Source organism: Denticeps clupeoides, chromosome 12, assembly GCF_900700375.1.
Source record: "Denticeps clupeoides chromosome 12, fDenClu1.1, whole genome shotgun sequence".
Taxonomy (NCBI): domain Eukaryota; kingdom Metazoa; phylum Chordata; class Actinopteri; order Clupeiformes; family Denticipitidae; genus Denticeps; species Denticeps clupeoides.
Genome location: NC_041718.1, coordinates 18,170,966 through 18,188,715, shown reverse-complemented (window position 1 = coordinate 18,188,715; position 17,750 = coordinate 18,170,966). Strand labels below are relative to the sequence as shown.

The following is a 17,750-nucleotide window of genomic DNA, read 5'->3' as shown; positions in this document are numbered from 1 at the left end:
GTTCTCAGATGAAAATGAAACTGAAGTGAAAGTGAAGTGATTGTCACTGTGAAACACTGCAGCACAGCACACGGTTACACAATGAAACGTTATTGTGTTATTACGACATAAAAAACCCCAGTACAGTATATATTTTTATTTATGTTTCATAGTCTGTGACCCGGGTGGACCCGGGTTCGAATCCTGGCTTTGTCAATCTTATCGGTGGCAGTGGTGGCCAAGTGGTTAAGCAAATTGCCCTGTAATCAGAGGGCTGCCAGTTCGAATCTCGATCTGCCAAGGGGCCACTGAGGTGCCACTGAGCAAAGCATCGTCCCCACATACTGCTCCCCGGGCGCCTGTCATGGCTGCCCACTGCTCACCAAGGGTGATGGTTAAAAGGAGAGGACACATTTCACTGTGTGCTGTGCTGCAGTATTTCACAATCACTTGACTTGGCCTCACATTGCAATAGGTTTGTGCTTGCACAAGAACATTTACCAGATGAACGTCACCTGTGGCATTGTGCATTATGGTGAAAAAATGCACTGGTACCAAAAGCCTCTGATTCTATTGTTCTATTTGAAAAAAGTAATAAAACAGGATATATACAAGAGCACTGGATAAAGAACATCCTCTCACCTACTCAGTCCCCAGGAGCCGCAGTTGCCAAAGATTCGGCGCCGTGCCGCTGAAATATTCAGATCATCTTTCTCCGTTTCATTTCAATTATTCATTTTCAGCGCCGGAAGAGCAGGGTCCTCAGGAAGTTAAATTGAATTATCCACGCCCCTCTTTCCCAGTGAAACGTGCCATTTTGTAATTACCCGGCATTGTTTATGCCATTCGACCGTTATTGAAAAAAAAAAACGGTGCAGGCTACACTACAATTTCATTTTAAGATATGGAAAACCTAATCAAGCTCCATAGCAATTATTGCAATTAAAGTAATTATCCACAATGATTGTGTGGCAAGAAAACAAACCACCCACCCACCCACCCACGCCATGAATTACTTTCCCACCAGGTGGCAACCTTCATGTGCCGGCGTGGCATTATTTCATATTTCCAGGACCTGGGTCTCAGGTTTAAAAAATGAGGTTTAATGGGCTTCTTCCATCACTTCTTCCAAGCTGGAAGTGTCCTTCTGGTGGTCCAGAACATGGTGGTCTACACTGGTCCTCGGACCAAACCAGACCAAAGTCATGGAACCTACTTATGACGTTATATGGTCCTTAAAGAAAATACTTCCTATCATGAATTATGCACGACAACAAAAAGATTCTTTTTAATAAAAAAAACCAAAACAATATGGGAATATGTGTATCTGCTCAACACCCTGAATATAATCGTGTTTTCCAATATATTAGTGCTGGGTAAAGAGTGGCCAACCTCGAGAGATGCAGAGTTTCTTTAAAGTACATCAAAACCCATATTTTATTTTATGTATAGCAATACAATTTTACATATTAAATAACAATATAATAGAATGCTTTGATATAGCTTTTAACAAAAAAAAACAAGGACAAAACAAAAAAAACAAAAGTGGATTCCTTTGTTGGGTGTTATTTGTGATTAGAAAAGAGGAAGGGTCACCCGCCTCCGGTCAATGGGACAAACAAATTCAGTGACTTTACTAGAGCTGTTCTATTGCACACGGACAACAGAATAATTATAACAAAAATGATCATAAAAAAAAATACCACCCGAAGAGAGAGAGAAGAATATCACAATCACTGCCTTGATTAATGAGAGGTGTCGTTTGGACCTGTTCGGAATGTGGAGTGAATCATTAAGTAAATTTATGAAAAAAAGCCAACAGAACAGAAGCAGAATAGCTCCACATGAAAATATAAAGTTCTACGATGATATAGCAGAGACACGAGGGGCGATTCCAGGTTCAGGAAATGCGCGTGGTTGCTAGTGCTCCTCACCACGTCAGGCCATTAACCCCAAATGTTGGAGAGTTGTGACTTCATTTGTCAGCCTCCTGACATGGACACGGCGGACATTAGAATCATGTTAATATGAAGAAGAAGAATAACAATCCCGCCTCACTACTTCATTTCATGGAACTCTGCGATGCATTTCTGATTTCAACCACCCATAAAAAGAATACTAAAAAAAGAGGAAAATACGGATGTCATTGAATTAAACAAAAAAAGAAAAAAGAAAGGGTGACCATTAGTAATTTCATTCTTAGCTCTGAGGAGGAATTTCATATTTTGTCACCACAGACGTGATCCATATTAACAACAATAATAATAATACAAATAATAATAATGACGTTTAGTTAATTATGTAATGACTTTGAGTCTTTGGTAAAACTTTACAAATAATATATCCCCCTGCTTTGTTCTGGCAAGACATCCAAAATATCAGAATACCGAGCCGCCAAGGACATTGTGCTGGACACCGAGAGCTGTTCTCTCCTCCAACAATCACTGCATGTCAATGACAGGGTAGGAGGGATGGACTTACAGGTAGATAACTCTCGTGTGAGCATTTTAGAGGACAGAAAAATATCACCTTTCACCTCTTCAGGACTTTTTTTTGGTGGGAAAAAAAACAAGCTACACCTTACACAACATAGACTAGTATCATACACCAGCACAGTCAAGCACTGCTGAGAAATGACAGAATACGAAAGGCATCGAGAGGCTGGGGATACATACATGAGAGGAAGAGGAGGAGTCGAGTGGCGCGTCTTTGCGTGGAGGAGTTAGTAAAAGATGCAGAGACCGAATGTGGTCAGAATATAAGGACACGGTCGACTCAGACATGACTTGTTCTTTCTTAAAAAAATAAAACCTCGTTAGCAGCTTGCAGCAGAAGCAACGGCGAAACCAAACCAGCAGGGGGAGCGAGAGAAGAGGACGTGAAATAACTGGAAAAAGTTTAGTAGGTACTAGTGAGGGTCGGTCATGACAGCGACACATTTACAAAACCACAAGTTATAATGATTACAATATATTCATATATATTAAAAGCATAATATGGTTCATACAAAAGTAATAAGTTCACAGTAGCAGTTGTAATACCACCTTCGAAAATTAAAATATGGGCTTGACTTGCTAATCAAATGCAATATGAAACTAATCATATTTTTGGTGCTTAAAAATCATAAAGACATAGAGAAAAAAAAGACCATATTGCTTTTTTTTATGTGAGGAGACTCTGCCCCTCTGCAGTGGATCTGGGTTTTTAGTAAAAGCTCCCATGAATTAGCCTGCACACGGCCAGTGCTTCTCTATTTCCCAAGCATTGGGCTGTGGCTTTGTCAAGGAATGTCGATACATGTGGGCATGGAAAGGTAAAAGAAAAAATGATCAATAGAGTAGGTCAGACGGAAATAGGCAGTAACACTGATATTATATAGTGCAAACTAGACAGAAGTGTGTTTCTTGTTGTGAACTTAAAAACATAGGTGCAAATGTTCAGTAGGATAACATTAAGACATAAAATGGCAAAAAATAAATATCAAAAACTTTTTATCAGTGTAAAAAAGTAATCAGGTTATTCACTTAACCCAGAGTCTGGCAAAAAAGGCCTCAAAAAAGTCTGTCTTAGTCCTTGAAGTTTTACAAATTAAGTGCCTCTTCGTGCCTCCGCCGCTCTTAGACGAGTGACTCCATGCTCTCTGCCGGGTCTGACTCGTCTGCGATCGCCATGGTTCCGTTTCTGTCCAAGGACAGGGGTCCCAATCCAGTTTCCTTGGTGCTGACCAGACTGAGCATAGCTTTATAAAGGTATTGGTACTGGTCCTGGGGACAGAAGACAAATGCACGTAGTCAACACAGTGGCCTGTAGTGATCAAAAATGGATTGTAACTGCAGGTGAGAAAAAAAATCGGCCAATAAGTATCAAAGGGTGGCAACCATAAATGTTCAAGTGAGATTTTTGGGGAAATAAAGATATACAGTTATGTCATGGTATTTAAATATACAAATCCATTAAATAAATTCATAATAGTTTTACAGTTATTGAACAAAATACACACGACTTGACACAGAACACCCAGAAGCAGTTGGTGCCAAAAATGAGCTTTAAACACAAGTTTAGATCAAAATATGTTCATATGACGTAAGTGATAAAATGTCACTTATGCCCATTTGGTTGTCACCCCTCGATATCTTGTTCAATTCTGTGTAATATGCCAGATCCAAGGAGAATGCTTCAAATAGTCCCATTTTATTAGTATATATTTTTTTTATTTTAAAACATATTTTATAATGAAAAGTCATGTTTTTGTCAATGCCTAAATGGACAAATCAACTGTCATATGAGGAAGTACCACCAGAGCTGTTTGCACTAATAAACATATTAAGACTTATAACAGTCAATACTTATATGTTATGACTTCTCTTGTGCTGTTGCATGTCATAGAGGCAGAGATCTACCACCACCTAATCTCTGATTCGTTATATGCATTTAATGGAATTTCGCTCAGATCAACCGTAGCCATTACACAGGTCAAAGGTCAAAGTTCACGAGGATCATGATGCAGTGTCGGGTGCATTTCGCCACTCACCATATCCGTGAAGACACCGGGTCTCATGAGGTTGATCATTTTGGCCACCTGATAGACGCCCACGGCGTTCTCGCTCTCCAGCTGCTGGGACAGGGTGGTGAGGGCGCACAGCATCCCAGCCGACACGGCGCCAAACCTATTTTTAAATGCATACGTTTCAGGCCGTCCGTACAGAGTTAATAGCATAACAGCACACCCTAAATAAATGATATTAATTTACAGTGCTTCAACCAAACGGAATAGCCCGGCTGAGTAAAACAGGGCTGATATCCTAATCCGGCACGGAGAGAGATGGGAACGCTCAGTGAGAGGCGTCCGCTTTTATTAACAGATTTGTCAGGCAGAGACGCTGGGACCTGACGAACGCGTCCTTCCCACTAATGAACAGGCAGCCAATTAAGAGCGCTGCATAGCCACAACCTCGAGAGGGACAGAGCCACAGTAACATAACAGACATCAAATGATCAATTAGCGTCTTCTTTATGAGACGAGGCAAGTCAGCTTAATCGCTACACAGAGTCAACGGAACGGAAGTGTTTTTTCTCAAGCGCAGCTGACGTCTGGGGATATTAGGGGACCTTCATTATTCCTAATTGGATCTTGGTACCTAACAGTGTCATTAGAAATATTAACACATTAATGTTTAATATAAAGGCTTAAACTGGCCAGAAAACAGATCTGTGTGTAAACTCACCAGCCACTATATTAGAGACATCAATCTAGACTGAAGGCCATATTGCAGTTTGTTAGTCACCCAGTGCCACCACCACTGACCAGATCTGATTACAGTAGCTCTGTCAACACAGCAGCCTGGGTGGCCGCACCGCTGACCACACACAAGATGGATCAGCAGGGCAGGTGTGGCCAGGGAGTAAAGGTGGTCAATACGTACTCATCGTGGACTATGGTGGGTCCATCTCGGGTCATGGCCTCCTCTTTGATGACGTTGATGAGCTCAAACGTGCTGCTGATCGGGGCATCAGGGTTGGGCCATTTAGGGCACTGAAAGTGACGCACCTCCAGAACATAATCATCCTGGGGAGGGTGAACAGGGGGAAGGTGTTAAGACATAAAAAAAAAAGATATTCACACAGGAATAAATGCACACACATGCACACACACCTGTGTGGCTTCAAGGATGAAGTCATGGATGATAATTTGTTCTTCGTTGGAAAGGCATAGTCTGTCTTGACTAATAAGTGTGACAGTGAAGGCCTCACAGTTCATGGCTTCCTCTCGACTGGGCCAGTACACAAACTCATCCTCAGCCTGACACACACAGAGCAACAAGGTGGAGAAAGGACAGATTGCGTAACAGAAGACACACCCAAACATGAGAACAGGAACAGGAGCCGATGCACATATAAAAAACGGACAAGCCAAGTTGGCTCCTGATATTTTTACCCACCAGGCCCTGGTTGTCAGGCAACATGACGATGATCTGCGCATTGTGGTCCCAAATCATCCGCCAGAAATCCTTGGTGGTGTGAGGCAAAGGATGCTGGGTAATGATGAACTCATTACTCCGGTAATAGCCCTGCGTTGTCATCACAAACAGATTAACTTTCTGTCAACTCTGCTACAAAGCAATAACCGTGTCATCATTTGACTAAGTGACTCTAGTGAGACTTGTTTTCTGAAGTATGAGTGTTGGGTAATAACAGTCTGTACGTTTCCATCTATGTGCCTAATGGGTGATTAAGGAGCGGGACTCACCATTATGTAAGAGGCATTGATGTAATCAGTGCCCTTCATTCCAGGCAGTGGGGCCAGGCCAACGCGTGCCCGCTCCGCTGGGATGGATGAAAAAAAAACACAGTTAACCAATAGGCTCTGCCAACCGTCAACAACGCACCCACCCAGCTGAGCTGAACTGGAGCCGAACTGACAATTATATGCAACAGAATGGGGAGGCTCAGAAAGGATTTGAACAAAAAGAAACTCACAAGGGACCACTGATGAATTGCGATTCTTCTCCTTGTTGCACTCCTTCTGGGCGCTGAAGCACTCCACAAACCTGGCGTTGCACTGGGTCACCAGCTGAGCAGGACACAGGGTGACACAGGTTAGACCTTCTTTCATGCAAAGTGGACAAGCAATGGACAGGGTGGACCAGAAAAAATGTTTCTGATAATTCCTGCTTTGCAAAGTACAGACAGGAAAACCTGCATGAAGAAGTGGTCTTATAAATGAACAATGACCTATACACATTTAAAAAATACAAGTTTAAGGTAACTATTGAATGAATCTATTGCACAGCCAAGACACCGAAACCCAAAACCATGAAGGAAACAGTACACACACACACACACACACACAATCCAGATGACTGCATAAAAATAAAAAGGTCGGGAGGGTCGGGGTTTCCACTTGTGTGAGCTGGGGGGTGGGGGTTTACTTCCATTAGCATGAGTTAGTTGCATTTGGCAGAAGTCCTTATCCAGAGAGAATTACAACGTGCTTTCATGTTACTGGTGTATCAATTCTGGTTCACTAAACCATGAACACAATCATTTTACTTCACTTTGCTGTAGTTTTCCTTACATTGGTCAGACTATAAAAAAGTTACAAGTTAGTCTAAAGAGGAACGTCTTTAAAGTGAAAGGTAGGATGGTGTTACCCCATATTTGGCATGTAGGCCAGCATCAGTATTTTGAATCTGATGCAGGGGGGCTGCCAGTGGAGGGAGCGTAGCAGTGGGGTGGTGTGGGAGAATTTGGGAAGGTGCCGCTGCGTTCTGTACTAGTTGTAGAGGTCGGACGGCATTCGGAGGTAGACCTGCTAGAAGGGAGTTACAGTAATCCGGTCGTGAGATTACTAGGGACTGAACCAGTATCCGGGTGGCCTGTGATGATCGATAAGGGCGGATCCGACTGATATTGTAGAGAAGGAATCTACATGAGCGGTGGTAGTAGCCTAGTGGATAACACACTCGCCTATGAACCAGAAGACCCAGGTTCAAATCCCACTTACTACCATTGTGTCCCTGAGCAAGACACTTAACCCTGAGTGTCTCCAGGGGGGGACTGTCCCTGTATCTACTGATTGTAAGTCGCTCTGGATAAGGGCGTCTGATAAATGCTGTAAATGTAATGTAACGAATGTTTAAGCAGCTCAAAAACCTGGACAATTACAAAAAAAAATGTACAAAAATTTCCAGGTCTCAATAAGAAGACATATTTGGGGACAAGATGACATCTTCTCAGCTTCCTATAAGAAAACTTTGCTCAAACCCTGTTGTGGACTGACCTTGAACTGCTTCTCCAGACGGGTCTTCCCTCCCGGGCCTGGCGTGAGAATGCTGTTGACGTAGCTGTGCAGCTGGCTCCCAAGGACCTCCGTCTCTTTCCCCAAAATGGCTTCCATCAAGGCATCGTGGATGAAGATGTACTGCTCCTGTAAGAAGATTGGAAGAAGGGTGTCACTATTCCTGGCTGCGAGGTGCGAAACAGGCGTGCTTGTTGTTTCGATGCGCGTGTCTCTCACCTCCGTCTGGACCAGGTAGTTGCGCTGCGTGCGGATGTGTTTGAGGAAGCCGAGAGCGTTGACCGTGCCTTTGTCTTTTATCTGCTGCAGCATGCTGTCTATGACGATGTAGGTGCCCGTTCTACCGACGCCCGCGCTGAGGAGCAGAGACAAAAACCGTGCTGCAGTCAAACAGAGTCGGCGTAAAAAACAAGTGAAAGTGAAGTGATTGTCATTTGTGATACACTGCAGCACAGCACACGGTGCACACAGTGAAATTTGTCCTGAACAGTGGGCAGACATGACAGGCACCCGGGGAGCAGTGTGTGGGGACGGTGCTTTGCTCAGTGGCACCTCAGTGGTACCTTGGCGGATCGGGACTCGAACCGGCAACCTTCCGATTACGGGGCCAATTCCTTAAACGCTAGGCCACCACTGCCCCACCACTGCCCCAAACAATATACACTTGCTGGCCACTTTATTAGAACATTGTACTTTATTTGGCCAGGTTACTTGGTTGCATCAAATGTTTGGACACACCTACTCTATGGAGACTGCTTGAAGAGTCTAATGCAGGATTTTTGAGTATTGATATCATCATAAGCAGGTTCACGAGAAGATCATTATCATGGGTGAAGGAAGAGTCCTCAACTTAAGAAAACCATCCTCATTGTCTAACTAAAATAGTTTCTTTTTACATTACCACGTAACCTCACCTGTGTTATTTCGCAGTTTGGAGCTTTCAGCTTTGTTGTATAACGTGAAAATGGAGGAAAATAAAGCTCCATAAAAGAGCAGATCCACTCAAAGGCCTGTCGCTCGGCTGTCCTCCATCTGCGGCTGTTCGCTTTTTTTTTTCAGCTCATTTCCCCATTCACCTACATTCAGGTACTGATCTGATTTAAGCATGGGACCACTCCAAACACATTTACATTCGCTCATGCAGCAGATGCTTTTATTTAGTCACATGGGACAGTCCCCACGGAGCAACTAAGGGTTAAGAGTCTTGCTCTGGGACACGGTGGCAGTAAGTGAGATTTGAAACAAATGACACATGAGTGACGCCAACATGGTAGTGGGTTGGGCTGTGTTTGGCAGAGAGGGCTTTTCACCCATCATATGGCCGAGCTCTCTTTACACAACCACTCGAGATTGACACACATCTCGGGCAAATGTCCCGCACAAGGAATTTCCCAGTTCCCTCTGTGCATGAAAGTGCGAGTTAATGAGAGGTGCGGAGTCCCGGCTTAATCATTAGCCGCGGAAGTACTGAGGGCCAGGCCGGGCGCGGGTCAGCCCAGGTCAGGGGCGCAGTAATGAGGCCGGGCTGCAGTCCGCTGGGCAGGGCGCTGTAATTGACCGTGTGGACACAGCGCGCTCGCCGTGAAGGGTCATTATCTAACCACGCCGGACAGATGACATTACTCTCATTACCGCCGATCTCTGTGTGGACAATTACAGTCAATTTCCCAGGCTGCACTGCATTACCGTCTCAGAGATTAGGGCCCAGAGGAGCGGTTAGGTAATCAGGCTCCAGGTCACTGTCTTGCAGGTAAGAGCAATGGTGCTGACAAGGAGGAATGACTCTGGCTTCTTAGCCCGCGTGCCGCCATCTTGCATGAGCGACCAAGTAAAGTGCCGAACATAAAAACCGTTGCTGTAGTGGCACGTCAGTTTTCTTAACAATCGTGTGGTGTTCATGTCTGTGACCAACACAGTAAAAATGAAATAAGTGGAGAAAACTCAAAATTTCAAGGCAACTTCATGTACGGGACAACTCATATGAAGACATTTAAAAAAAAAAAACGAATTATGTTTGAAGATTTTTTAACAAAGTTATTTTAACAAAGTACGATAGAAGCCTGAACGTATTCATAGTGTATTCATAGTTGGGGGTCCTAATGAACCGGAACTGATCACTTCATTGATGGTAACTTGAAAGCACATTGTAAGTCGCACTGGATGCATTTAATGTAAATGTAATCCTGAAACCTAAAAAAAATTGTCATTTAGTTGGGGCATTTAGTTGGCCTAGGGATTAAGCAAGCGGCCCCATAATCAGAAGGTTGCTGGTTCGAATCCCAGTCCGTCAAGGTGTCACTGAGTAGAGCACCGTCCCCACACACTGCTCCCCAGGTCTGTCATGCCTGCCCACTGCTCACCAAGGGTGATGGTTAGAAGCAGAGGACACATTTCACAATGACAATCACTTCACTTTCACTTAACTTATTCATGTCGGATGCAAAGGGCAAACGAGTGCTTCCTTTGGGATGGTAGTACCCTACTGAATAACACACTTGCCTATGAAACAGATGATCACAAAGTCACAGGTTTAAACCCCACTCACTACCATTGTGTCCCTGAGCAAGACACTTGAATGTGTCCCTTTACCTACCGATTGTAAGTCGCTCTGGATAAGCGCATTTGATAAATGCCATAAATGTAAATGCAAATGATTACAGAGCTAATAACAATCCATACAGGTATCGTGGTTCTAATAAAGTGGCCGGTGATCCAGTTGTATACCCAACATACCTGCAATGCACCAGCATGGGACCCATGTCCGGCTGCTGTGCGGCCGAAGACCTCTGCACGAAGGTGAGGACTGGCAGCGTGTACTCTGGCACGCCCATGTCCGGCCACTGGGTGTAGTGATACTGGATGACCGTCCTCTCGCTCTGCCGCCCTTTCGCGTTGCCCTTCTGACCCTGCCCAGGGCGTTGACATGGAAAAAAGGGGGTCAGTAACATTATGAACTTCTTTCACCAACGCAGGCTGAAATAACCTGCCCATTCTGCAAAAATCTTAAGAAATGTGGAAAGAGAGCGAGAGAGTCTCAAACCTTTTTTACTTTTGTGTTCCGCACTGTGAAGCGGCGCAGCGTGTAACATGCGTGAACTTTAGTGCTTTTCAGCGTCACCACAATGTTGCCGTACTCCTCGCTGTTCTCCGTCGGCCAGTACTGGTCACATTTCCTCTGCGGACGACAACATGCTGCGGTTAGAGCTCTCGGCTCTCAGGTTAATGATGTGTAAAATACGAGAAGGAAGGGGCTGGGGAGATGAATGCACTGACTCGTCCTTTTTCCACCAGGTTTGTGATCATGACGATGACGCCTGTGTTCTGCTCCCACACCATCCTCCAGAAGTCTTCAAATGTGGACTTCAGAGGGCCCTGTGCGGCGATGTAAGCCTTGGGTTTGTTGTAGCCCTGCAGAGAAAAACAGAGAGAGCTCAGAGTGAAGCACGCAGCCATCCTCCGTCACGCCTTTGCTGAGAAAAACGTCTGAAAATACAAATTATAATACTCATGCACAAATATAAACTTACATCCACATAGTTGGCATTGATGTAGTCGCTGTGTTTGGAATCCTTTCCTGCCAATGGTCGTAATTTCACACGACTGTGGTCATCTGGAGGGGGAAAACATTCCTCATCATCATTTATAATTATCTTTGTTTTAAGACCACTATCAGTAATTATTATTATGATCATCATCATAATTATCATCATTTTAAGGCCAAGTACTTTACTGTGAATGTAAAATTTTATGTTACTATAAAGACATGTTTTACATGCTGGCTCCCATGATTAAAAAGTAAATGTTCTGTCCTTAATGTGATTGATATCGTGGATGTATTCAGCTGGTTTCAGCCCAGCCATTATATGTATATACATGAATAATAATACCAATGGTGACATGTCTAGAAGGGGTGATAGGAGTGGTAGTCCCTGTCACAAATGCCACAAATGTTCATTTCAAGTAACCTTGGGAACGTATTTTTGGACTCCAAATATGCTGCCATTAAACACAGAATTTACATAAACTCTATTCTGTTTATGTGGTTTATTTGGGAATATTCTAATACAATTTTAAAAGACAGCATTCCATGAATAAAAAGAAAAAGGCTCACAGGCGACAATGTTGATATATCTGTTCTTGTGCTTGTTGTCGGGGTGATTGGAGTGTTCCGACGTGATCTTCATGTCTGCTGTGCATCGCTGCACTTCCTGTAGAACAGGAGCCATCATTGAAAAACCGACACATCTGGCATAAAAAGGCTAAACACACTGGTGATGTTTACTGGAACTCACGAGACCAAACCACACAAAATCAGCTCAATAGCCGGCCGGCGTTTATTCCGGTGTAAAAACTGATTATTTCTGCCAGCTGAATTGTATAAAGTGTGTTTGCGTTAAGTGTTGCTGTCGGAGCAGGCAGGGGAGGGTGCCCTCTCCGTGCCATCTGCCACGGCACACTGCCACTTCACTCCGAGGCCCGTCCAGCTTGCTGACCAGCTGTGTGTGTGTGAGTGTGTGACGGCGGGCGTCCGTCCTTCGTACACTTCCCTGTCTGCGCCTGTTACAGCCAGACAGATGCCAGAGAACCTTCCAAAACAGACGGCCGGTACCCATGCGAAGGTAGATCAAGTACAGAACACACACACTGTCCTACTACTACTATAAATACTACTACTAATAATACCGATAACTGTACCAGATTCCCCAGTCGGGCAAAATCACGGCAATGTAGACTGCTGTACAAGCTGAATTAGGACTGTCTCAAATTCGTCTGTCCTCACGCCCCACTACATGCCCTTCTCCCATTTCAGCCATTTCAAGGAAAACCACAAAGTGAAATGCTAATCTTGGTTGCGCTCAGTGCCCAGCTAGACAGGTCCGCCTTGTTGGTGCATGATCTGTGCTGGCTGCACGATCCGCTCTGTACTTTACGTTCGTAAAAAAACAGTGTACGAGTGCACATTGGCTCAGTCCAATGGTACAGGTACTGACAACGCTAAATACAGGTTGTTGATGTCATTCAGCATCTGAAATCTTGTCAGAGGGACTAAGTTATTTTGGGCGGTAGCCACCAGCCATAAACTGGATATGAATGGCCAGTGATGTAAATGGCCTGGGACGGGCTCGAGTTTTATGTGTGCCGTTTAAGGGTGTAGGGAGCTATAATGTTTTCAACAGATGCCCCCCACAACTGTTACTAGCCACACCCATTTGCCAGTGAACTGGTGCCATTCCACTTCTTGATTTGGAAGAACCTGTGTCGTCAAAAGCGGTGACCATAGAAAGCCAGGCAAATCTGAAGCCTGGTGGCCCACCCTGGGTGAGTCCTTGTCTTCTAACCAATGTCCTAGGATGGGCTCTGGGACCCGGATCTAGATTCAATGGTTACAGATAGTGAGACGGAGATCCAGGATAATTCTAAGCATCATGCACTGGTTTTGGACTGGCTAGACGGGTGCTTGGATAACAGGATTGGACTCGAGGGTGGACCAGTTGGGTCTCTAGTGAGCCAGGTATAAATCAATGTTCTACTTACTCAATCAAACTCTGGACAGCGCCCGTGAATCTCTTTATTCCCCACTGTAAAACTGGCACCCTTTCCTCGGAACAGAATTATCCCTGCAATTACAGCCTCCTTTTATTTCTGCTATTTTCTCAGGATTTCCAAACCTTGGCCCCCGACCTTGGTTCCCATGCCAAGCCAGCCCTCCTTTCTGGGCCCTCTCCCCAGTTTTTACAACCCCGTCCACGTTTGCCCAGGCCCGGCTGCACAAAGCACTTGTCAGGAGAACGAAAGGCTCCAGCCAAAGGAGGAGGCGGGATTTCGGGGGTTTCGGGTTCGCTGCCTTCCCCTTTTTTTCTTCGCACTTTATTCCGAGGATGAATGAAGGGCCACCGAGCACACAGAACACTCCATTGACTGAGGCGGCAGCCCCCTTAAACCACTTTCCTGTGTCCATCATGCGGCCGGCGCACAATGAGGGGCCCTCGGCGTTCCCCGGCGAGGAGCCTCATTAACATGGCCGCTCCACTCTCAAGTACCGGCCGGGTCCAGAGGGGAGGACACACATGACACTGCAGAGGTTCGGAGAGGAGACAGCGGGAGAAGCGCTTATCAGGGCACAAAGACCTGGCACATTCAAATAACTTTATCCCCTTCGCCCCGTGGGCACAAAGGAGGTCGACCCTGCATGGACGACGGCCAGCTGCGTCCCACCGCTGCCGCAAACCGAGCTCGAGCACGAAGGTCCCCAGATTCACGAGGATCAAAACGAGAGAGAGAGGGGGAATTACAGGGTGCTGATCACGATCGTGTCCTTCGTTATCGCCCCGCCCTGTACACTTTTGCTTGGAATGACATAACGTCCTGGGTGGTGATGCAACCAGCCCTTTAGTGCCGCAGTGGCCCTCGGTCCGCGCCATCTGCGAGGTGAGCCGCTGACATGTGCTGTGCAGCAACAGCCCGTCACACATCTCCATCAGTTACACGGAACTGGCACGACTTCATCGTTCGTGGCCTAACAAGCTCTGAGCGGCGTGCCAAAACATGACACTCTGTAGAGACACAGCTGCTGGGTTTCTCAGGCCGGGAGAGAGAGAGACTGAACACTCACCTCAAAGTCCTCAGAGAAACCGTGCTGGTTGTTGGCGTAGAGCTCAGAGACGTGCTTAATGAACTGTTTGACAGGGATGGCCTCCATGTCATCTGAAAAGAGATGTGGAAGTTGGAAGGTCACTCAGAGACATAAAAAAGGTGGGTGGAGGGAGGATGCGGGGTAGTAAAGGATCAAACGTTTATTCCTATAATGTAAGAGTTTTTTACAATTATAGGAAGCAGCGAGGGTATACTGTGGTGAGTCACATTTTTTTTATAACTAATAATTCTGATTTTAAATGGAAGAGCGGCCAGATCTGATCCCAAATTTACCCCCCTCAATCTGTAAAGATAAAAAAGAGAAGAGTAGATTTCTTGATGAGGGATTTATTGGTTTTTCCTTTTGATTTTGCAGTGCAGCCATTTATAACTATTTTCTGTTCAAAAGAGGTGCCAAAAATTGCCTAGGGCACTGTATGTGTTCAGTGGATAAGTTATGAAGTTATTGGATTGGAATGATTGTATTGTATTGTAGAGAACCCACAGATCAATTAATAAAAAGTAATATTATTTAATTTTAATTTAATTTTAACAATATGTATATATTTTTAAATAATGTTATGTACATGTGCAATTAAAAATATGAAACCAATAAAAATAAAATACAGACTTTAAGAAAAGGAAAGTAAGAATGACGAATAGAAATCTCACGTGTTAAAACTTTGCTCAAGAGACCCCTTAAATATTTCAAAGAGACAAATGACACCATGAATTACTGATGCACGTCAGATAATGTTTCTTATAGGTGAAGGACGTTCATCACTTTCACTTCCCAGAGACGATACATAAATGATCCATCTCCAATTTGTCAGAGGTTATCTACTATTCATGAAAGTGGAGAAAAATGAAGGACACAAGTCAGGACACAGACAGGATACTTTTCCTGAAGGACACAAATCTCGTTTTATCCCTTTTTCTTTACATATTCATAACTTCAATACGAGGTGAAGGTCAAAATGTGTAGAAATAATAATTGTCTGAATCTACCTGTGTTTAGCCTGATGCATTTTTTACATTTCACTTCACTGCTTGTAAGCAACTTAATCCGCCTTTATCTTCCCAGTACACAGAGTATTTGTTTAGGAATAAAGGCCGAATTATGGAAGCCTGGGCGATTTGCTGTGGCAGGTTTGAACTCTTGCAGGATATTGAAAAGGAGATTAGGCGAAAAGCACAGAAGATAATTAGCTGCCCGAAAGGAAGGTCGTCACATATGGTACCAGCACTTTCACTTCTTCCCACGCCAGCCTTAAATAGAGACCTGCAATCCTACACAGGGCCCTCAACTTGCAGGAAACATCCCCGAATCATTGCATAACGGCCCTTGAAAGTTCTCACAGAGCCTGGCAACTATAGCTTTGAATGAAAAGTGATTATGCAGCTTATTATGCAACGGTAACTATATACGTTTTTAGAGTAGCATCTTGTTACTGGGATTATCTACTTTTTTCAACATTCACTCGTCACTTCATCTGCCGTAATGTGACCTTTAACCCTTAACCTACAGTTAAATGTCATGAATATGTCTAGAGGTGCCTTATGGGAACCATAAATCTAAACCTATACCCATAGATCTTTGTATAAATTCAGTAAAGCTAATAATGCAGCGGCATGCAAATAACCTTTTTAAATGCCCGCTACAGAGAGCCAAAATCTGCATATCATCTCCATAGCCACTGAGGTGACTGTCAGACACTTATTCATCCACATTCCTATATCAATTCCATATGAATCCTACATCCATTTACAGACAGGTTCTAAAAATCTGAAAAGAAGAGCGGCGTTTAAAAAGGAGAAGTGTGTTGAAATGCAGGAAGTCATCTGCATGAGGAGGAAAACAGTAAATCCCCCTCGGCTGAGACGTGCGATGCGGCGCTCACCGTTGTGGATGCATTATTCCGGATGAGTCAGAGGACATAAATTGGATTCAGTTCACAGCGTTCGCAGCTTTGTCTGGAAGCTAATAGAATAAACCTGTAATCGCTCCCATTGTTCCGTACAGGCCGTGGAGACGGGCGGATCTAAGCCCACATTACCCAGAACGTTTCACTTTTAACGTCATTTACACTCTCTGCAGCTTTCTTAGGCCATGAACAAACATGAATAAGTGTGTCTTATGCAGAGAGAGAAATAAACAGCCAAATCATTGTTTCTAACTTATATTTCATGTTGATCCTGAAAGACCTTATACCCTTCTACCAGATTAATATATGTTGTATTAAAGTATTCAAAACTAAGGATCAATTTGAAATTTAGACTCTATACTCAAATGAGTCATGTGCCATGTTTTAGTTTTGTTAAATATAAAATAAAGTGATTCATAAATAATCTATCCTGTTTCACAAAGCAGCACTTATGAATAATGGTAATTTTAATACATTTAATTCATCTTTATTCATAATATTGGATGTTGGATATTGTAATATGATTGCTGCACTTGGCATTTATCAACCAAACAAAATATCAATGCAATTATGGATTCTAACTGGCAGCACGGAGCCAGTGTGTTGCGGTTGGTTCTGTGATACTCGCATTAGGGATGGACCTATGAATACCAACACTGTCCAGTGCCAAGCTGGCGCTGGCATTCACGCACACGCACACACACACACACACACACACACACACACACACACGCACGCACGCACACAAATTGGATTCAGGGCTCAGTGCCATCACTATTGTGGAAGCTTCCATAACAATCGGAATGGGTTTTCGTCTGAGTGGCTGTGTGAGCGCCTCTCCGGGTTCAATAGAAGCTGTCAGTTCTCACCTCCACATTAATGGAACAAATCCCTCTTTTCGCACCCTTGACAGGGCTGAGAACAGGAAGCGCTCTACCTGACAGACAGATGGACGGACATCTGAGCCCTCTTCACGGGCGAAGCCCTCAGCGACGCATTCTCTCTCTTACAAACACACAGCACACCGCACGGGTCAGGAGCCAGTGGCCCCGCAGCCGTGTGCGACCAGCACCACCTGCGGACGCTACATCGCTCCACCTGAGGACATAGAAGTCTGTAAGATCGACCCCGTGTTCGCACTTGTCGGAGAATGCTGGGAAGCCGCAGTCCAGCGACGAGATCAAAAGAGTATATATTCCTGCCAGCCATCTTCTCTTGAGGACTTCATTTAACCCAGTTCACGCGGAAATCGATGTGAGTCGATGGATTTTTACATCCGAGGCGCCATAAAACTAATCTGGGAGACGTGGAGTCTGTAACTGGCATTAAAATAAAACACATTTTCTGTCCTTAAGATGAATCCAATTATGTCAGTGCAGAGAGGGGAAGCAAATTAAATACAGACGCTTAGATTT

General features: G+C 44.4%; 1 protein-coding gene across 2 annotated transcripts in view; it reads right to left on the bottom strand.

The window, feature by feature from the left end:
• Window positions 1-1,240: 1,240 nt before the first annotated feature.
• Window positions 1,241-17,750, bottom strand: part of ptprga (protein tyrosine phosphatase receptor type Ga) — a 174,735-nt gene continuing 158,225 nt past the window's right edge. For both annotated transcript variants that reach the window (XM_028997728.1, XM_028997727.1), the window contains 15 exons: window positions 14,391-14,482; window positions 11,889-11,985; window positions 11,305-11,387; window positions 11,051-11,185; window positions 10,818-10,952; window positions 10,511-10,683; window positions 7,997-8,132; window positions 7,760-7,906; window positions 6,457-6,550; window positions 6,227-6,303; window positions 5,919-6,047; window positions 5,633-5,779; window positions 5,403-5,545; window positions 4,511-4,646; window positions 1,241-3,743 (listed from right to left, as the gene is read on the bottom strand). In XM_028997728.1, the coding sequence (XP_028853561.1) occupies window positions 3,597-3,743; window positions 4,511-4,646; window positions 5,403-5,545; window positions 5,633-5,779; window positions 5,919-6,047; window positions 6,227-6,303; window positions 6,457-6,550; window positions 7,760-7,906; window positions 7,997-8,132; window positions 10,511-10,683; window positions 10,818-10,952; window positions 11,051-11,185; window positions 11,305-11,387; window positions 11,889-11,985; window positions 14,391-14,482 (1,871 nt within the window). In that variant the 3' untranslated portion in view covers window positions 1,241-3,596. The remainder of the gene's footprint in view (window positions 3,744-4,510; window positions 4,647-5,402; window positions 5,546-5,632; window positions 5,780-5,918; window positions 6,048-6,226; window positions 6,304-6,456; window positions 6,551-7,759; window positions 7,907-7,996; window positions 8,133-10,510; window positions 10,684-10,817; window positions 10,953-11,050; window positions 11,186-11,304; window positions 11,388-11,888; window positions 11,986-14,390; window positions 14,483-17,750) is intronic.